The 22,755-nt window shown below is 41.0% G+C and overlaps 1 protein-coding gene across 4 annotated transcripts in view; it reads left to right on the forward strand.

Moving 5' to 3' along the window:
- The window catches only part of ADCYAP1R1 (ADCYAP receptor type I), a 149,802-nt gene that overhangs the window by 49,885 nt on the left and 77,162 nt on the right, over positions 1 to 22,755 (forward strand). For all 4 annotated transcript variants that reach the window (XM_075144287.1, XM_075144288.1, XM_075144289.1 and 1 more), the window contains exon 3: positions 14,010 to 14,115. In XM_075144287.1, coding sequence (XP_075000388.1) covers positions 14,010 to 14,115 — 106 coding nt within the window. The remainder of the gene's footprint in view (positions 1 to 14,009; positions 14,116 to 22,755) is intronic.

Consider the following 22,755-nt stretch of genomic DNA (forward strand, 5'->3'; position numbering starts at 1 on the left):
AAATGCTGGAGCAGAATCTGGGTCATGACAAGACTCTGAGAGTGAGACCTGTGGCTTATCTGTCAGGGTCTGAAATGCATCCAAGTCCTGCTGGTTTATTTGGGATGAAGTCACCCTTTAAGGGGGAGATCTGTTCTTAGAAGAAGACCATCTCTATCGCTGCATGTTGTCCCTCCTTAAATCAAATCATACCCTGCAGTGATATAAGAGTAAAATAGGCATTTGAGATAGGGTATGCAATCTGGCACTGTGTATTGTCGTTTTGTTTTGTTTTCTAGTAATTTTGCAATGTTATTTTGTAATACATCATATTTCTGAACTTCCTGAAACCTGCTTGAGGTTCAGCTCCTGAAATATAGTGTAGTCACTGGCAGGATTTTCTAAGAACGTCTCATGAGCAGTGCACGTGTGATAAATTCTTCGCTGCATGCATTTTATGCTGCTAACAGAGCAGTTAGCAGAGCAGGGGCTGGGTCCCACCTATCTCCTACCCACATGATTGTCTCATGGGCAGTCTCTGCACAGCTTATCTATCCCCACACCACGTGAAGCAAGGCATTCGGATAAGGAGTCATGCAGGCATAGGAATCCCACTTTTTGCAGGAGATGGTAGCATTCTTACATCGTGGTTCATAAGAACTTTGAGTTAGATTTTATAATGGCAGAATATTCTTGATACAGCAACTAGGAAATAATAATATTAGCACATAAAATGTTAGGAAAGGAAAAAAAAGAAAAAGAGGAAACTTTAGGAAGGAGAAAGAGGGAGCTGTATGTCTAACACACCTGCAGCTAGAACTGGTCTCAAATACATTGTTCCATGCCAGTCCAAACCTTTTATACAGTGTGTTTCCCTTCCAAAACACCATCTGTACTTTTGGGAATCCTATCCCACAGCAGCGTGGAAAAAAAACTAAAAAGCAGGAGGGTTCAGGGTTGGTTTCTAACAGGGAAGATTTACTGGAGTGTAAGAAAGTTATAGCTGGTGCTCTGTTAGTACCTAGCATTGCTGAATATTCTGCCCAGTGCTGAATCCAGTCCAGTGATGTGGACTGGAGATTTCATCACACAGTACTGGTTCCTATCTCTTCTCTCCTGTATAGCTGCTGCTCTCAACTCCTCAGAAAATGGATTTAGGTTGGTGGGTCTGGATTTTTTATAGTGTGCAAAAAGAAAATCCCACTATATGTCACACCTCATCTAAGATGTTCTAGAGTTCAACTCTTGTGATTAAAGAAAGGAATTGGGTGTGATTATGTTTCCCTGTCACTCAAGCTCCTGTGAAAATGTCAATTATTGCTGTCTGCCTATTGTGGTTTTATTGTGGCTAACACATGGGTCCCTCGTGATAGTAAGTCTGGGCATGTGCTTCTCTTTTATGGCATATATGGCAACAATATGCTTTTATTGTTCCTTTGAAATATCAGGAATAGGGAATTGAGGTCCAAAATTGTACTCCATCACCTGTTCACTGCATGATCTTAGGTGGGCCACATTTGAACTGCATTCAAATCACAAGGCATGATCCTAGTTCAGGATGTTCTCTAGTTCTGAAAATATAGGATATAGGATTAAAGACAAAGGTCAAATCTCCCATTGTAAGTCATTATTTGTCAATATACATTAGTTGGGAAGTTGACTCCTTTACTTTAACGAGATAAATACCATACAAGTGGCTTCTAACGTTCAGTGATGTCTAGGGCATCTTTAAACAGGTATCATTTTTAAGCTTACAAATGCCCAAGACAGAAATGTTGCCTGTGGTTAAGTTACTCTGAATCACAAATGTACCAAATACCGTCTGCTGCATCAGTGGAGGGAATTGTGTTGGTGGAACTGATCACCCCTTTGGCAATGATTTGTCTACCCAGAACTTAGCTATTCACTGTCATGATATAACTGCATATCACCAGAGATTATGTTTTGTGAGAATTACATTTAAATGTTGCTGTTAAAGAACTCTTGTCAGATATTTAAATACTGGTGATCAGCCATGATTAAATCATGTGCCCAATGACAGTGCAATACTTCTGCTGACCTATAAAATCTGGGGTGCTTAAGGTGGAAAAGCAATGCACAGATAATGGTTTCCAAGAAGTATGGTGAGGATGGGCAATATTTACAACTGCACAAGTCACCTGGGGCTCTCATTTTTGTTACTAGCAAGAAACAAACATTGACATTGCAGGTCTCTCTCCATACCATGTTTTTCACCCAGATAACTTAGGCCAAAAATATTGACCAACACTGAGTGTCCAAATGTCGTGGTTTAACCTGGCAGGCAGCCAAATACCACGCAGCCGCTCACTCACTCCCCCCACCCTCAGTGGGACGGGGAGAGAATCGGAAGGGTAAGAGTGAGAAAAAACTCGTGGGTTGAGATAAAGACAGTTTAATAGAACAGGGAAAAAAAAGGAAAATAATAATGATAATGATAAAATATACAAAATGAGTGATGCACAATGCAATTGCTCACCACCCGCGCTGACCGATAACCAAGTAGCGATCGGTACTTCCTGGATCACGCCTACCCTTCATATACTGAGCATGACGTCACATGGTATGGAATACCCCATTAGCCAGCTGGGCTGGCTGTCCTGATTATGTTCCCTCCCATCTCGTGTACCTAGCTCAGTCAGCAGGCACGGGAGCTGTCCTTGGACTAGGAGGGCACTTAGCAACAACTGAAAACATCAGTGTGTTATCAACATTCTCCTCATACTAAATCCAAAACACATCACTAGGAAGAAATTTAACCCTATCCCAGCCGAAACCAGGACACCAAACCATTAACTGGCTGGGAGAGGAGTGTCTGCTGATGCTTCTCAGCAGCACGGCATTGATGCAGTCCTAAATACAGAGATAAGGTACCCATCATTAGGCAGACAATCATAACAGGAACCCTATTTTATTAGATTGCCTAATAAAAGTAGCATTAGTATCGTTCTCTATGGTATAAACCCAGACTGAAGGATTAGAGTGGTTAATAACTTTATGCAGGCAAATTTTGGAATTTTCTATCACGTGGAAAACTCAGTTGCTTCAACATCTTCTGTTATCCTGCAGGAATACGTTCATATATCTGTACTTCCCTCCCCCCACCTCTCCTCCCCTGAGCAGATTGCATCACCTTTTAAAATTTTGATTCCAAAATAGTGAAATATTTCACACTGACACCTTTAAGCAGAGTAGAAACTTTCCTTACCCCTGAACTGGATTACTTCAATGACACCTCAGTTCCTCAACTCATCAGTGCAACATTTTATATAATATTTTGTATTTGTATCAGTGTTAAATGGCTGTGAACGTGGCCGACACATGGGAAAGCACAGCTACATCATACTCTTCATATCGTAAGTTGGGACATCAGAGGAACAAGGCAGCTCATGCACTGTGGCTCTGCCACTAATCTCTTTACAACCACTGCTGTACTTTCCTCCCAGGCAGTGTCCATAGCCCAAGGACAACCAAAGCTGGTCATAAACGCCTCTCCAGATGACTTTTCTTTTTCTCTGGTAATTTGTTGTTGTTGGTGTTGCTTTTTCTGTGTATGGCCTCACTGATCATCGTTAGGAAGTTTTCCTACATTGCCTCTCTTCCTTTCTAATCCCCTCTGTTGAGCTCCACGCTGGCTCGTCTCACTGTGTTGGTGCCCTTGCACACCATTCAGTCTGCTCCCTTCTTTCCTTCATGAATATGTACTTTATTCCCCTCCTTGAGTTTTTACAGTGAAATAGTGATGAAACCCTCCAGAGACGGGAAGGAGAAAGAAGGGTTTGTTGAGAAAGCTACTCTAGGCACAGTCTTTTGTGCAACAATTTGATTCCTTGTGGGATTTGAGTGGGGTTTTTTGGTTGTGGTGGGTTTTTTTTCCCCTGTACTTTGGCACAATATCTAAACCAATGTCTTTTAGCACTGGAAGGAGAAGGAAGGAAATTGAGAATGAGCTTGAGTACTTCCCATTACCACTGTTGTAATGAGCTCTTTGCCTCCGTTCTTCAGTATTCTCCCCAGTCCCAAAGCCCCTTTGGGGACTCTTAGAGTGAGAGCTGTAGCACGACGCACTTGCTGGAGCCGCCTGTGGGGAGGAGTGAAAGGGAGGAATGTGTGTGATAGTTGAGGGCAAATAGCTTTAATTTAATTAGTAGATTAATTAAAGCTTTCTCCCTTGGGTAGGGTATATGTGTGTGTGTGTAGAAAGTGTTTCTGCAGCCTCCTGTAGCTGTTCATCACGCATTTCTGTTCCAAGTGTGACTCAGATGGGGTTTCTATTGAACTTGCTGGGAGTCTGCACAAAACAAATTTCCTGCCTAAGACCTTTTCTCTTCAGGGTTTTGTTTAAATGTAATGAAGTATAAATGGGCAAATAATAACGAGTAATAACAAGAACTTGCCGTGCAAATGAATGTGGCATCCGGCAGCACGACAAATGCAGAACTCCTAAAAGCTTCTCTGTTTCCCGACGTCCCTGCAGTGAGAGAAGTCTTACGTTAGCACAGATTCCCTCAGCCTTCGCTCAGTGAAACTCATCAAGAATTTTTGCAGTGTGACAAACCATTCAGCTACATGGTAGCCTTGACTCTGTACACTTTACATAAGTCCCAAGGAAAGCAGGTTAAGGCCAACAGTGTCCTGGGCTGTATTAATGAGACCATAGCCAGCAGATCCAGGGAAGTGATTATCCCCTCTACGCAGCACTTGCTGGACCACTTCTAGAATATTACATCCAGTTTTAGGCTCCTCAATACACTAAAGATGTCAGTCAACTAAAGCAAGTTCAGAGGAGGGCCAATAAGATGGCATGCGAGGAAAAGATGAGAAAAATGAGCTTGTTTAGCTGGTGGAAGGAGAGAGGCTTTTGGGACAACCTAATGGCAGCCTTACAGTACCTATGAGGAGATCTTCGAGAAGAAAGAGCCAAGCTCTTCATCATGGTGCATGGCAGGAGAAAAATGGACTATGGGGATAAGTTGAAACAAGGGAGCTTCATACTGGATATGAAGAGAGACCTTTTTACCCTGAGGGTAGTTGATCGTTGGAGTAAGTTGCACAGAGAGGTTGTGAAGTTTCCATTCTTGGAGGTTTCCAAAACCCAGATGGAAAAAGCCCTGAGAAACCTGGCCGGATCCAATTGCTGACCCTGCTTTGAGTGAGAGGTTGCACTGGAGAGTTCTGGAGGTCCCTTCCAAGCTGAATTATCCTGTGATTCCATGATTCTATCTGAAAGAAATGTCATAGACAGTTGCCATGGTCTTGCAGACCCCAGAGGCAAGGATGTCTGGATGAAGGTAAAGGTATGTGAGGGACTGAAGCTCTAAACACAAGATCTGTAGACCAGGAAAAGAAGGTTAAGACAGCTGTAGGCTATCTTTTATATCCTATTGGTTTTGGGTTGTTCCGGCACCTGGTACAGCCTTCCAAGTCTAGCTTAAACAGGGAACATTCCCGTATTACCATTGCTGCCTGAAGAGTGAAAGAGAGGTATGCCTTTCCCAAAAGATCCTCTATAGGTAATAGGAGAGCGGAACAAGCCTTTCTGTCTGTTGCTATTGCTCTCAGAAAAAGCAACTCTAAGTATGAGGCAACTCTAAGGACGATGGTCAGGGACCTTCTTAGGTATCAGCTGGAAGGAATGTAACCCCTATTCAGAGTTTAGGTGGGAGCTTTTAGGTTTCAGAGTAGTCTAGTCTTTTTGCCAAGACAAGGTACTGATTTAATAGAGAAAATCTAGGAGATGGACAAGCAAAATCATTGTCACCTACAGGCTTACCCCATTGGATCAGCAGTTCCCCAGATCAGATGAACAGGTTGTCCCAGAATGGTCAAAAATTAGAGTTCCTTTTTCAGTTCCTTCACTGCAGGTGTTCAGCTGCAGATTTCTGTAATATCCCAGATTTCTGTAAATATAACTCCTCATTTCTCAGCCAGACACAATGTGTTAGCAAAGGTAGATCCTACCCTCCAACTTCCCGTGCAGTCGTTTTTACTTATTAATCAATCCAAACTGTTGTGCCGAATCTGCACAGAATATAGTTACCTTGAGCAATCTGACCACAGAGCCCAGAGAAAAAAAGACTAATTATTTATTCTCCTTTACCAATCACAAATTCCACCAATTTACATATATATTACTTACCTGCAGTCCCTGTTCAATGAAATTTCTGCTTACTGAGACAGTCACTTATGGAGGTTTGGCTACAGCTTGGATCTACACTGGGTTTCTCTGTTGTCAATGGCTCTGCCATGTTCAAGGACTGCCCTGCCACAGCCTGTGTCAAGAATTGGAGAGTGTCATTGGAAGCAATTGGCGGTGATCTCTGCAAGCCTTGCACCACTAATGTCCTGCAGTGAGGCCATACAAACCACTTTTGCTCCAAACAAAAAGCTTTCAGAGGGGTGAGAAACTTCCCATGAAGTTTCAGTCAAATTTGTAAGGGGATAGACCCAGATTTGGGCACTTAAATCCCATTGCTCTTGAATACTTTTGAAAATAAGTGGGAATTGCAATGTTGGCCGATGACTGTCAGGTTTTCAGACCTAGGTTAACCTCTGAGGAATGAAAGAGGAAGACATCTAGCATGTGTTATCGGGAGTTGTACTTCTAGAGTTTTATCTTTGGAGGAGAAAGTCTTAGGAACAATGGGAGAAAGCCATTTTAAGTAATACAATCAGCAGTTAGAAAGGGTTATTGAACCTTTAGTTTCACCTCAAGCACATTATGGTTAGTAAGATTTTTAAACACTTTTCCAATGAGTGGTTGCATTCTGTGCCAGTACAAGGCTCTGAGAAACATTGCTTGGTATTGTCTGCTATTAGAGACAGAAGAAAGGTATACTTTGGTTTAACTCAAGATGTCAGTTCCTGTGGAAGTCATCAACTATACTGAGAATGCCTCACCATGGTCAAAGAGAGATTTTTCAACTGATCTCCAAGATAAAAAGTCAGTTAAGGCAAACTCAAAAATAGGTTTACCCCATGTTGCATAACACATCTTTTGTCCAGAATTACCACTTCAGAAGGTATCCAGGGTGAAGGGAACTGTTGATTATGCTGCTACTATTTTCTAATCTGCAGTGAGACATACATCTCTCCAGGAGCCATCAGTGTTAGAAGGTAACCATATCTTAAATTCATGTAAGCCAGTTTGAATGGGATCAATGCCTTTTTTTTTGGCAGTGTGCTCTGTTTGTGGCTTTTTTTTCTGCACAATTTGCTTAAAGCATGGTGTCAAAACTGTGCTGCAGATTATACAATTTGCCTTGGTTAGAATAAATTTCTAATCACTTTACCCTTTCACTTAGTCTGAAGTGTTTTGAAATTACAGTAGTTTGGGTGCCATTTACACAGGCAGACAAAACCAAGATAAAGTAACAACGTAAGGCCTTCCTGGAGACAACAATTTATTCGACTGCCAGGCCAGTGTTGTGGGTACCAGTAATGATGTAAATCAGTTCTGAAAAAATCCAGATAATCAGAGCTCGTTCCCAAACACCTCTATTTTTAACATGACGTTTTTCAAGTCTTGGCCCTGGTTCGACCAGTTGAATCATTGCTTGATAAGAACAGGAATTAAATTTGGTAATGTTGTTTCCATGACAAAGTAAGCTTCTTTCTGCAATGCTCACATGATAATGTATTATTTTTTAAACTGATTTTTTAAAACTGAAAGTCATAATAGAATTAGTAAAAAGAGTAATTCAGTATGAAATGAGTGATCTAATATACCTAGTGGATTAAACTCCTCTCTTGCATTACTTTAGAGACCACACTTAGACAAAAGGTGAATCAGACTCTCTTTCATCTCTGAAACACTGTCCATGATGGATTTAGTGAAGGTTTTTTTTTGTTTTGTTTCTTTGCATTTTCTTATTTGTATTTCTTTACCCCCTCCTTACTGTCATGGTACCTGATATGACATATCCTGAATGGAGTGGAAATATTCTCATTTGCTTTGCAAAAAAAGGAATCAGGACTTTACAGGCATGCAGAAGAGGCATACAGAAATGCAGAAGAGGAAAGAGCAGCTAATGGTACTGAATTGCTATGTTTGATCAGGTCTTTGTAGAAATGAAAATCCCAAACAAATTCATTATCACACCTTTATTATGAATTCAAAGAGTATTTTCTGATCCTGGAGTTTCTGAAGAATACTGGTGACTTTTCTCACTTCTATAAATCCACTGAGTTAACTTGTGTACTGAAATAATATTTTAAAGCAATTGTGAATATTCTTACAGAAAGTAAAATGAGCAGAACAGTATTTTTTGAATGACTGTATGTGGTCAAAGACAGTTCGGGTTTCTTGGCTAGACTGTTCTGCACTGTCGGCCCATAGGATGATTAGTTTGGATAACACTGAGACCTCTTCCAATGCTCAGCTTTGATGTCTTAAAAAATTTCCAAATCCTTCCAGCCACCCAACAACTTCTCCTATGCACAAGTCTTTATCAGTGACTATGAACGTGTCATAAGGTTAATATCCCATTCATAGGGAATGTCCTGTATTTATTCTGAGAAGACCTGTATCCACTTGATATAACTGAGGAAATTATTGAAGTGCTGAAACATAAATGTCTTTTGCCACTAGAGATACCCTACAGTGTCCAAAATATTCTCCTAGAGAAGCTGGTGGCTCACGGCTTAGACAGGTACACTCTTCGCTGGGTAAAGACCTGGCTGGACAGCCGAGCCCAGAGAGTTGTGGTGAATGGAGTTAAACCCAGTTGGCGGCCGGTCACGAGTGGTGTTCCCCAGGGCTCGGTTTTGGGGCCAGTCTTGTTCAATATCTTTATCAATGATCTGGATGAGGCGATCGAGTGCTCCCTCAGTAAGTTTGCAGATGACACCAAGTTGGGCAGGAGTGTTGATCTGCTGGAGGGTAGGAAGGCTCTGCAGAGGGACCTCGACAGGCTGGATCTATGGGCTGAGGCCAATGGTATGAGGTTCAACAAGGCCAAGTGCTGGGTCCTGCACTTCAGCCACAACAACCCCAGGCAACGCTACAGGCTTGGGGAAGAGTGGCTGGAAAGCTGCCCAGAGGAAAAGGACCTGGGGGTACTGGTTGACAGCCGGCTGAACATGAGCCGGCAGTGTGCCCAGGTGGCCAAGAAGGCCAATGGCATCCTGGCCTGTATCAGAACTAGTGTGGCCAGCAGGAGTAAGGAGGTGACTGTGCCCCTGTACTGGGCACTGGTGAGGCCGCACCTCGAATCCTGTGTTCAGTTTTGGGCCCCTCACGACAAGAAGGACATGGAGGTGCTGGAGCGTGTCCAGAGAAGGGCAACGAAACTGGTGAAGGACCTGGAGCACAAGTCTGATGGGGAGCGGCTGAGGGAACTGGGGTTGTTTAGTCTGGAGAAGAGGAGGCTGAGGGGAGACCTCATCGCGCTCTACAACTACCTGAAAGGAGGTTGTAGTAAGGTGGGGGTTGGTCTCTTCTGCCAAGTAACTAGCAATAGGATGAGAGGAAATGGCCTCAAGTTCACCAGGGGAGGTTTAGATTGGACATTAGGAAAAATTTTTTACTGAAAGAGTGGTCAGGCCTTGGAACAGGCTGCCCAGGGAAGTGGTTGAGTCAACATCCCTGGAAGTATTTAAAAGACGTGTAGATGAGGTGCTTAGGGACACGGTTCACTGGGCATGGTGGTGTTGAGTTGATGGTTGGACTCGATGATCTTAGAGATCTTTTCCAAACTTAATGATTCTATGATTTTATGATTCTATGATGCTATGAACAAGAAAATCTTGGGGCAAGGAAGAAGTTGCTCTTGAAGTTACCTTCACTTGCCTTGCTCCCAGAGCTTGATATACTTGAACCAAATCAAGAAGAAAGAGAGCTTATTGAAATTTCCATCTGGAATAACCCAGCAAGAAGTATTTATTTCTGGGGCAGGGAAGTGTATGGTACCCTTCTAATCTGCACAATTTCTCTCCTGTTGTTCCTTCCCTTGAGCATCCATACATTTTAGTAATGCCTTGCTCAAACACGACTCTAAAATTTGCTAATCTGATTTACACATACAGCTGGGGCAGGTCTGGAAGCAGCACAAATGCATTCACCTGGTTCTCTGCTCAGGTTAATGTACTAACAATGGCTTTCTTAATGGAACAGTTCACAATAAAGCAGCACCTTGAGAGTATGTGTGAGAGAATATATGTAGGTTGCAACATAATAACATGATTGTTATTAATATTATCATAATGTCAAGGGAACAACAAAGAGTTAAGTACTACAAGTTACACACAGCACATGCCGCTTTACCTCTGTGGTGGCCACCTTAATAAAAATAAATGAAGAAAAAGGAAAGCCTCAATTTGTTGCACATCTATAGAGTCATAGGCAGCTGCTTTTGTCTTTTTGTGTTCTCTCAGAACTAAACAGACAGTGATTGCGTTTACAGTATTTGGATCTATACAAATATATGCCCTTTCAAAAATGGTGTGAGTCAAACTCCTTCACTCCACTGAAAGTAATAAATCTTTAAAAAAGAATTAATTTCATGCACTATCCACTTGGTTTCTTGATTTTTCTAGTATGTGTCAAAATATTCTTTAACTGAACATATCGCTGATATCTTCTGGGAAACTGAAACCAGACTGTCTCTACTGAGCTCAGGAAATTGCAAATGTCCTTGAGGCAAAAGAAATGAAATCAGGAGGCCATGGAGTTCCAGCTTACACTTCAATTTGAATTGTGCTTTGCCATTTAGTTTTTGAAGACTGATTCAACAGATTAAAGGCTCTACCAGTACATAGTTAATGGAGAAACATGAAACATGCGGCTCCTTTCAGGAAAACATGATAACATTAATGCATTCCTGCATTCAACAGAGAAACTCTTTGGTATAAACAATCCTAATCTGGTTTTATTTTCTAAGATACATCATTGCTAATTAGCGGAGATGACAGGCAGCTTCTATCCTCTCCTCTGGCACTGGGGTTACTGTTTCCTCCCTTTCTTTGCTTTCTGTCTCAGTTTCCGTGTTCCCCAATATATTTTTTTTTTTAAATCTGTTGATGAAGAGTGCAAAAACACGGCATAAAGATGGTTATGGGAAGTCACATCAAACTATCCTGCCAACAGTGAAAGCTTAAGGAAGGCTACAGGCTAAATCACTATAGTGCTCTCTCTATGCCCAGCAGTCTGCATTTCAAATACTTCCTGAGCCGGACTTACTCAGATACAATTGACGAAATTTAGTCAGTTTAGTCAGATATATCTGACTAGATGTGTCTGTCTGCTAGGAAAAGAATAAAATCTGAGTTTTTAACCTTAGGCTTTATTTATAATCAATCAAGTCCTGGTTTTGATTTACATCTACTAAAGAAAAGACCAAAAATAGGAAGAATAAATCACACTTTTTTGTCCTTTGACTATAGATTGAATCTAAACCTTCTTCTTAAAGGTCTAGGGTTACCCCATAGGACATCAAAAGTTGGGCATGGTGGGTTTCTTAGTGTTTAGTATCCTTTGATGGACTATGCATACATACATAAGCATATACATATATATTGTTTTGAACTCCTGTAACATTTAACATCCACAATATCAAGCTGAAAAGAGTTCTGCAGGTCAACAATACATGTGTGAAGAAACATTGCCTTTTGTTTATTCGTATCCTGCTTGCGTAGACAATAATTATTATTATTATTATTATTATTATTATTATTAGACAGCTTTTCTAATCTGCATATACTGAACTGTACAGAAAGTGCCACGTTCACGTACTGAGACAACCCCTGGACACTCCTTTCAGACCTGGGCAACTGTGGAAAGTAAACCAGTACTAGCAGCAGAAGCCTGACTTACTCGCTATTTCTCTTTTATCCTTTAAAAAGATATTCTAAGAACTTAAATGTCAACCAATGCAATTTTCCCAATCTTTGGCGAGGTTTAGGGGATGATGTAGCAAAAGCCCTTATGTTCTTGGGACATCCCAGAGATATGTGACAATATATATTTTCCAGGCCCTTGGGAGCCCTTGGAACAGAACAGTGTTTGTTTTGAAGATAAACAAATCTAATATTGTTATGCCTGGTGTATCCCACGGGGAAAATAGCTGAAATTTATTACTAGGATCTTGGAGATAAAATTGTATCATTACCAGTTCCTACAAATGGTGAATAAAACTAGTAAAGTAGAGGTTCATTAGGAAACTCTCTCTGTCTTTGAAATAGGGGTGGTGGCTTGTGACTGTTACAGCACCAAAAGTGTGCAAATGGCTCCCTGTCTCCTAGCACACACAAAAGCACAACACAACCACCACCAAACTAGAATTACGTGTGCCTTGGGATTTACTGTAAGTGTGTGTTGAGTGTACGGTGGCATTAGTGACCCAAACTGTTGTCCTGGTTTCGGCTGGGGTAGAGTTAAATTTCTTCCTTTTGGATTTAGTATGAGGAGAATGGTGATAACACACTGATGTTTTCAGTTGTTGCTAAGTGCCCTGTCAAGGACAGCTCCATGCTCTACCAAATGCGGAGGCTGGGAGGAGGGAGCACAGCCAGAACAGCTGGCCCAGCTGGCCAACGGGGTATTCCATACCATGTGACGTCATGCTCAGTATATGAAGGGTAGGCGTGTTCCAGGAAGTAGCAATCGCTGCTTGGCTATCGGTCAGCGCGGGTGGTGAGCAATTGATTGTGCATCGCTCATTTTGTATATTCTATCATTATTTATTATCATTATTTTCCCTTTTCTGTTCTATTAAACTGTCTTTATCTCAACCCACGAGTTTTTCTCACTCTTACCCTTCCGATTCTCTCCCCGTCCCACTGGGGGGGCGGGGGGAGTGAGCAAGTGGCTGCGTGGTATTTGGCTGCCTGCAAGGTTAAACCACTACAACTGTTCACTCCATTCCCTCCATTGGGATGTGAGGGAAGTAAAGTTGACCTGTGCAGATCAGGCCTCCAAAAATAAACTGAAGCAGACTGAATTCAGGTATTGCTTTCCCTGTCTGCTTGTTCTTACTTAGCAGGTAAGGGAAAACAGATCACTTGGCAGATACACTCTACTACTTCTGTAGTTCTCCATCGTCAAGAGTGAAGGAAATGGGATGGGAAATATGAAACAGCAAAATTGCTTGCAGAGAACCAGGGTGACCTATCCCATCTTCAACCAGTGCACTGATTTTCACGGTGCTTTCCAGAGAGTGTGATTTGAACCTTAACAGTGCCCCTATAAAATGGTCTAATGAAACCTGAGATTGTATTTCCCCTGAATTGATGTCTCCTGACCACTTTCTACAACAGGAATGAAATCTTGTATTGATTTTTGGGCATGGGTCTCATTCTTATTTTGTTGCTGCTTTGGGATTGCTTACATTCTGTTGGCTGCAATGTTCCTGTTATAGACTTATTTTTCTTTTTTTTCTTCTTTTTTTTTTATTTTTTTATCCCCCACTTTTTTCCTTGTAGTGGACTGCCTTAAAGATAGCAAAAAAAAAAAAAAAAAGAAAAAAATATTTGGATCAAGTAATCTCAGTTTAATTGGCATTGCATTCTCTTTTGGCAAGAAAGTAGCCTTGTATTCACTGGGAATAAAGGAAGAAGGAAACATTAAGGGATGGACAGGGTGAAAGACTAAGAGAAAGAGCTTTTAATTTCATTTTGAGTCTTGAGTGAGGTTAATGGATTGTGCAAGACTCATAAGAAACTGGTGCAAGATCAAACTGAGCCTCAACTGATTTCTGATTCCTCTTTAAATTATTTATTTATTTAGAGGTACCTTTGCTTCAGCTTTATATGAGGAAGGAATAAAATGAAATAAAGCAAACACATTAGAAATTACACTTTGACAGGCAGAGCAACATAACCCCCCCCCTTTTTTGGGGGGGGGAGAAAAAAAGAGAAAAAAAGGAAAAAAAAAGTTTGTGGCAGTTTCCTCTCATCTTCTAAGAATATTTTTATTTCTTTTTTTTTTTTGGAATGGGACCTCAAAACTTACTGATGTTTCCTTAAAAACTCACTAGCTATATTAAATTTGTAATTGTTCTTTCTCCACATTTCAGGTTACAGCAACCCATTCCAACTGCATCATTAAAAAGGAGCAAGAGACTTGCCTGGAGAAGATACGGCGGGCAGCTGCCCTGAACCCTCTCAATGACTCTTCTCCAGGTGAGTTTCAGCTTGGGATAAACCCTGTACCTTGACTGATGGTTTCTAAACCTTTCCTGTCATGTCTGCAGGGGTTTCCAGCAATGTCGATGCAAACATCTTACTGTAAGAGGTGCAGTCACTGCAGCTGAATGAGCTTAGAGAAACATTATAAGGGCAAAAAATCGATCAATGGGGATGTACCAGAACAATTGCTGGTTATTACCAGAGGTCAGGAATTTGCTTCTGTACTTTAGGTGATGCAGCGACATATATCTACAAAATTAATCTAAAAAGAAAAAAAGAAAAAAAAAAAAAGGAAAGAAAAAAGAAACAGTGTGCCTGGAAAGGCTTTGATAGTGTTTATGTCTTCTGCTGGTGCGGGTGGCACCAGTTATTGGGGACTGGACATAAGACTGAGTGCATCGTTGGTCTGTTCTGCAACAGCTCATTCCCTCTCATCAACTCAGTAATAATTTGTGCCTCTCTCTCACATGATCTGAAGACCTTTACAGGGATTAACATTGTGATGACCGTAATCTTGATAAACAATACTTGTGCTATTGCTGAGATAAGAAACTGAGGCAGCAAGGAAAGAAGAAATTAATAGTTTAATATCCTGTCTCGTTTCCCACTGACTGCAGCAGGAGCTGCCTATGGCCAGCACCAATGACAGAAGGGCAAAGAATGACAAAGAAACTAATTGCAAATCAGGGTCTATTTTCTGAGTCCTGTCCAAACTGCTTCTATTGTGACTAGAATTGGTAAAATTGCAGAGAAAAGCAGATAAAACACATTGTGTGTGTGATAAAAGAGGGGAGATTTCTCTCCTCTTTGCCTCACCATACATTTTAGTCCAAAAGCAAGGGAGGGCAGGATGCAATCTCTGTGTTACCAGAGCACCCTCTGAAGCAAGCCATTCCTGCATTTTAGCTGCTGGGAGTATTTCCATCAGAGTCCTGCTATTCATCTCATACATAAGCTCATTCTTGTTCTGCTTCCCAGCTTTGGGCAAATGAACTGTGTGGTTTGGTGGAACTGAGGAAAGCATGTACTTCAGGCAATTCATTTCAGCCCCAGGGATGTGTTTTTTGAGACCCTCTTTGTGCATTCCAGAAGAGCTTCTCAATTTTTCCCTGGTCCAGAAGTGGCATAAGCAAGGACAAAAGGGAAAAAACCTGTTTCTTCTCCCCTACCCCCAGAATGATGTCAGAAGCTGACCATGAGCCCTGCTTCTTATGATTATGCAATGACTATTATTTGGACTCAAGAATTCATAGGTTTTCCCAGGTCAAAAGAGACCCTTTCACCAGCTGGTTTGTTCTTTATCGTCAAATCCAGAATAACCCTGGTAATTGAGGGGCTATCCAGACTGAACTCTACTCCCCTGCCTGCTCCAAATTCGAAGAGCACAGCTCAGAGATACAGGAGATCCAGAGCCATTGGAAAGGCTTTTGCATCTCAATGTGATTAAAATGTATCACCCACTCAGGCAGGAAGGGACTGAATCCTTTCAAGCACTAGCTCAACAGCAGAACCCAGCTGCTCTTTATTCTGCTCCCCCAATATTTTTTGTACTGAATCACTGTAAAGGTTTTCCCAGGCTCACTGTGCATCTTTTAGTTGTTCACCGCATCCTGTGGCAACAAGTTGCACAGTTTATGTGGCTTTGGGTAAAGAAGCCACATCCCCTCAAAGACATTTATTTTCTAGTGAAGAATTCTGGCATATTTCCTGTTTGAAAGCCATTTCATTCTGTGGTTCCTGTTTGTTGCCCTTTCTCTCTACGTTTTTTAAATTACTGTAGACATGTTTTACATATATTTCATTTCACCTCTGGGACTAGATTTAATTTCCACTCTGTCCCCATTAAGTCCTGACCTTCCAGACTCACCTTTCATTACATGATACTTATTTCAAGCCAGATCCTGCCACCCTCATTCCCAACAAAGCCTTATCTCCATAGTTAAAGGATAGGACATCAATAGAGCTCTACCACCTTCTTATTTCTGCTCAATGTCATTGAGATACTATTTACTCTGTTTTGAATGACACCTTATCACTACCTGCTAACAAGAGGTGTACAAACATGGGATACTCCACCAGGGTGAATTCACACTCTGCAGTATTTGGGAAAATACCACAAGTATCTCCAAAAGCATTTTTGCCCGTTTCTCCAAAAGCATTTTGCGGTAACAGACTGGAATGGAGCACTATTCGCCACAGCTGAACCTGGCTTTTAGGTTAAGTTATCAAGCATTGTTTGGAGAAGTTTCATTACGAAACTCCCTGAAAAAGTAATAACTGCCCATAAATTAAGCAATCATATTTGCAGTGTGTTGACTCCTCCTGATTTTCACCTGCCGCAGACAATCTATTTTTCACTTGGGAGAAGTGAAAATTGCCCAACATTTGGTTTTTGTTATTCATCTGTAGCAGTAAGACTTACTAATGATGGCAGGTAGTGCAGAAATATGTTATTAGCTTGTTTCCCTTCAAAGAAAAAGAAACATAGGAAATAACTCCCTTGCTTGTCAGAAACAGCTGAAAGAAGGAAGAAATCCCTCCTGGCTGGTGAGTAAACTTCTGTTTATTCAAGAGCAAAGAGAAGCATAAAATTACTTCTTCCCTCTTTTGACTACTTCTGCATGAAAATTTCCAGAGAACAATTCAAGATATATATTTTCTGAGGATTTTTTTCTCTTCAGAGGGGCTGCAGGGTACAAAATGGGATTATGAGGTTTTAAAGTCTGTAGAGGCTTGGGCACACGTTCAGGTTACTGTGGCTTAAAAAAAATCCTCCTAATCAGCTGAACTACAGTAATCTCTGTAAGCAAGGTAGCTCCACATTGTGTTGCAAGTGACACAAAGTCAAATGATCACGTATAAAACTTGAATCTGGGACATGAACAGTCTTTGTGACCTGTATTTCTACAGTATCTAGAACAATAATGTTACAGATCATGAATCCTACTCCATGGTGCAAAAAACAATAACGGTAATAGTAAGTTCTCTGCTCCTTGAGGTGTCCTTGTCTTCTGCACTGATATTTCTCCTGCCTAAAAGTACTGCATGGAAAGCAATGCACTTGGAAGTCAACAGAAGAAGAACATCTTATGGGTTTCTATATTTTGCAATATTTCAACTCTCCCGCCTTTGCTTTGCCCCCTTGCTGTGTTCAGCATCTGTGAACATAGACATAAACTGAATGGTTCCCCAGAGCTCCTCTGGGTGAGGTCCAACACAAGCACAATGTTGATGCGGCAACTGCAACTACAGGTCTTGAAGAGCAAGGCTGGCACTATATTATGGAAAGCATGCAGCCCTGACTTGTCATTTCTCTGATGTTTTCCCCTTTCCCTCCCCCTCTACCTCTCATGCCCAGATGTTATGCTCATTACTGTTTTATTTTTCACAGTACTGTTTTCCCTCCTGCTGCTGCTGTGTAATGTCTATAATGCTTCAGAGACAATGATTGCCTTGAGATTTTCTGGTTTGGTTTTTTTTGGTGTTTTTTTTTTTTTCCATGGGTTTTATGATGGCTTCTTCCTCTTAAATGTTTAATTCTTCAGGAGCCTTTATATAAGAAGAAATAAGGAGCATGTGCTGACTCTGTGTGCCCATCCCTGTTCAACCAGCACCTACAGCCTGAATGAAAAAGAGAATTTGAAGAAAATGAAATCTCAGTAGGGCTCGGAATCTGATTCCTTTGCTCTGGAGACAGAATTAAAGTGATAAAGTGAAATAATGAAAGGCAAAGACAAAAAAAAAAAAAAAGAGGGAGGGGAATGATTACTTCATACTCAACTTCTCCAGGCAGTGGAGCCAGGCTACTTCTTACACCAGTGTTTCCAGTCTCCCTTGTTTGAGTTTTTGTTCTCTCTGTTCTAGAGTAGAGCTGCCTCAGTTCCTGTTGGACCCTCTTCTAGCTGTCAGCAGTCCTCAAGGGATTTTCTGCCTGATAAGAATTGATAAAGCTCACTGCTGATCCATATGCACCCGTTTTCTATTTTTTTTTTTTCCCAGCCAGACTCTGTTGACCTGTTCCCAACCCTGGGGCTAGGAAAGAATGGCACAGGGGTTATTCAGAAGCTGAAAGACAGTTTCCTGGGTCACGTACACTTAGCATGGGATTCATCCAATTAAACGTTGATGCCTGCCAATGCATCTACATTAGATATAAGCAAGTCACCTTGCTCGTCTTGTAGCTCTGCATATCTAGTAAATAGAGCCTGAGACATAATTCTTTTCATCCTCAAAATAGATTAGATGATGTCTTTTTTTCTCTATGGACATATATGGAAGTAGGGGTGATCATCCCAGCTATATACATTTACACTGTAGATGTCTACATTTTATCAGAAAAATCCTACCTTTAGCATCTGGCTCTGTTATACTGACATGGTCATGCTAGAGGTCTGGATTACCCAAAAAAATCTGGACCATGATTTTTACCATGGGATGTTTTGATATTTAGGTGTCTTCTTCATACCATCCACGTACTTAACAGTAGTAGATCTGCTTATGCTTGTGTGAGCAAGTTTTGCAATCAAAACTTCCTTGAGTGGTGACCTCAGAAGACAGGCAGGTGTTCAGCAGCCTGCACATTCACACTTGCCACATGCATGTACTGACAGAATGAACCTCCCAGCTGTTTTCTGCCTCCTGGTGGGTTTGTATCTCACCTAGTGGTAACTCCAAGGGCCTTACACATTTGTCTGGTTTGATCTGGGATCTACTGATCTGTCGCATTTGATCCTGTCCATGGGAGCACAAGATCACAGCCAGGAAATACACCACTTGGAGAAATCCCACGCTGGGAAGAGCGCTGCTAATGAAGTGTAGAACGTTTATCCAGCTGTAGATTGGCATGATAGACTTTTCCCAGTCTATAACCTGTCTTGCTTTCCACTGTTGGAACTTGATATTCCAGACTTGTCCCCTGAATGTGGCACTCTCTCAAATGGTGAGGGAGTTCCTTGAGTGATCTGCAGATTTGGGCCTCTGATTTGATGTTCATAGTGCCTAAAATGGACAAATCTGGAATGAGCCAAGGTATGATAATAGTGAACACAGTGAAAGAATTTAAATAGAAGTGATGAGGACTCATTGGTGATTATGTGGTATGTGACTCACTGTCAAATTAATCTTTAACTTGTAGTCCTAGTTAGCTAGTCCCATTCCTCCTGCCCTTTCTCTGAAAAATGTTGAAGGGTGGTAGCATTGCCAGGCAAGTCAAGAAATTCAAATTAAATAAGTATTTGCAGGGATGCAATGCCTACAATGATCTTTGTTAAGAGGAATCCTATCAACAAGCTACCCTGTAAATCAACAGGAAAGAAATTGGTAAGGGTGCCAAGGGGGTAGGTGGTGGTAATTAGAATGTAATGGTGGTAAGAGAGAAAATCACGGTAGACCTTGAAAAATGTTTGCATCTTCGTATGACGATGGAGCAGGTTTTTTTAGTTTTAGATTTTTATTGGGTGTCTCATCAGTCTCCTGTTCTTTCAGAGCCTTTTAATTATCTGTTCTTATTTCCCTTGGCACCACTGGGAAGACATTACTTCATTGTGTGCCTGTGTATGTGGTATATGTCTCCCTTATTGATGCAGCTGTGCACAAGAACAATAAGACTAGGATTGTCACACTCAGCTTTTAAAAGCTATTAAATTCCTAGAGTTGGAAGGGTATAGCTAAGAATATGTCTCTACACCTAAATGTTTTCTATTTGGCTCCTATTTGAGCCAGGATACTGACTTAGATAGCTTTGATCTGCCTGAATACATCTGTCTTGGGTCAAAGATGTTTTTCTGTGCTGATGGATTTATCTATGTGACACTGCATAAAGTGTCTTCTACTAACCTCATGTTAGAGATGGTAGAAACAAGCAAGAATTTCAAGTTAGAAGACAAGGACCATCCGAAACCAGAATTAGGGTCTGTGCTTATTTCAGACATCTATACTGTAGAGGTCTCTATCTGAACAAGACACCATAGCAATATCCGAGCTATGATAAAGTTTCCACTTTCTCAGGCAAATGCAAGAAAAAGAGCTTCTCTAATCTCTGTTTTCCAAGCATTGACTCATTCTTTAGCTCTTTGCTGAATGCCTCTGAGTTTATCAACAGGCTTTTTAGAAGTCTGTTCATCAGATACAATGGATGGATTCATGTCACCTAAATACGGTTGTATAAAGTACAGAGGCCTCCATTAATGCTAGTTATTTAGACTGTGTTTATAGTCAATAGATCAAAATAAATACAGAGAAGTCACTTACACTTACAAGTACTTACAGGACTTAAACTTGTCCTATTTTACACAACCATCCTATGTTATGTTATGGCCTCAAGTTGCGCCAAGGGAGGTTTAGATTGGACATTAGGAGAAATTTCTTTACTGAAAGAGTGGTCAGGCTTTGGAACAGGCTGCCCAGGGAAGTTGTGGAGTCCCCATCCCTGGAAGTATTTAAAAGATGTGTAGATGAGGCGCTTAGGGACATGGTGTAATGGGCATGGTGTGTTGGGTTGACGGTTGGACACGATGATCTTAGAGGTCTTTTCCAACCTTAATGATTCTATGATTCCATGATTCTATGTTGAGAAGACTGTATGACAAGTGCCCATTTCTCTCCATTGCCTATTAAAGCAATCATATGGAGGTCTGAAGTTAGGTGGTATGAAGTTTATTGGTAATAACGTAGCAGTACTGGAATGAACAAAATCTTCACAATCCAGGCATAAATCAAGCTGCAGGCTCTAGAAGGAATCTTGTTCCCCAATGGAGCAGCAGCAACTAAAAGGGATGTCAGGATCCTACCGTGAATTCAGTCACATCAGTGAAGCTGAAAGCCTGGAAGTGTTTTGTCACTGAAAAAGTTCAAGATCAGCTGTGGCAGAGGAAAGAAAGGGTGCTGTGTCACAGACAAACTGCTTTGGAATGATCTACAGAAAAGTTTCTTGCCAGTCATGGCTGGAGATGGAACAAAACTCTAACAGGTAAACCGCTGGTATGTTCCTATTTCTAAGAAAAGCCTCCAGCATATTTATTTCTCATCCCTTTATAATATACCACCAAGCTATACCTATATATATGGTCTGCCTGGGAAGACAAGTAGTATAATAACTATAATAATTTTACTGGTGAAAGATTCCTGGTAACAGGGATTAAAAACCCATCCACATTGTACCCTAGACACAATATGAAGATGCTAATGCCAGTCGAGCAGGCATATTTATTTGGCATTGTAACTTCAGCTGAGATCATGGTCCTGGGAGCAGAAATAATTTGCTGCAGGGCAGTGCTGTGCAATGCTACAGCTTTTGCTTCCAGATCTAGCTGGGTTGCCATTAGACTGAGGATCTCTGTACCATTCTTTATTAGGGCCCACAGTGTCTTTTGTAATCCTATGTATCTCAGTGTCAAGAAAATCTTTCCTTCATATACTAGCCCTTTCTCTTGAGTGCCATGTGCCCACAGTATAGTGCTAAGCCATGGTAAATTGGTGCATTCAGGGTCATAGGTGCATCACGCAGAACCAGAGCAGTATTCTACCATGGATTTTCTACAGCACAGATGATAGATATGGATACTTTAGTCTCTGTCCTAAGAGTCTTAACCCCAAATCCTACTAGTTCTTATTCACTGTTTAGTCTCCAGGGATGCGATTTGTCTCTCTAGTAACTAACACCTCAGTTGTCTGATCTAAGCTAAGTATAAGTAGCCACTGAAGAGCTGTGTGTCCTTCCCTAGAGCTATTCCTTTCAAACTGCTATGGGTTCCTGACATTTGTGGGATAAATTGTTCTCTGGAATGGCCTTTTTTTCTCTCTACTCACTCAAGAGGGAAGGTGGAGAGCAAGTTAAGCTATATGGGCTCTCTAAGATAGTTAAAACGTAGGTGAGGTGATCAGCTTGGGAACAGTCAGTTAAGATGACTCAGAGAAAAGATGCAAAAATTGCTGTAATGGAGCAGAAATTTCTATTATCTCCTTGGGCAGCATGAACACATTCTGCCGACACATGCAGCAGCGTTTTGGTGGTTTAAATGAGGACTGCCTCCTTTGCAAACCCTGTTAATAAATCTAAGTTTACTCATCTTCTCAGCATTTGCTGGACTTCCATTCAGATGGGAAATGAAGGGAAGGAGAAGTACTGGAATTTAACTGCTATAGCTCTAAAAACACCATTAACTGCAAAGCATGTGTATGAGCTATTCCCATCCCATGGTATATTCATTGTAATAATTCCTACCTGGTTCTTTCAAAGCTGTTACTTTTGTAATCTCCAGAATTGACAGGAAGTCCTTCTTTAATAACCAAGGAACACAAGTTAGAAGAAAATAAAATGGAATGAAATTTGTCCAGGCAACTGGGTAAGATATTGACTCAGATAAGATTAGTTTCTGGGAGTAGGACTGAACAAAAGTATTTTTCTGCAAGCAGTTTATTTATTGAAAAATGCAGGTTCAAGTTAAATTTTTAAATAATTTAGGCTGAAAAATAATGACCATTAACTAATTTGGAAAATAAAAATGTATTGACTTTCATGACAGAAGTATTGCTACTTAAATTTAATTAGGATTAAAAAATAAAAAATGTTAAAATTAAAAATAAAAAGCTAAAAATAAAATTTCCTATCCACCTGTCCAACTCTGTATTTCATGT

The sequence above is a fragment of the Calonectris borealis genome, chromosome 2 (assembly GCF_964195595.1).
Source record: "Calonectris borealis chromosome 2, bCalBor7.hap1.2, whole genome shotgun sequence".
In the NCBI taxonomy this organism is placed as follows: Eukaryota; Metazoa; Chordata; class Aves; order Procellariiformes; family Procellariidae; genus Calonectris; species Calonectris borealis.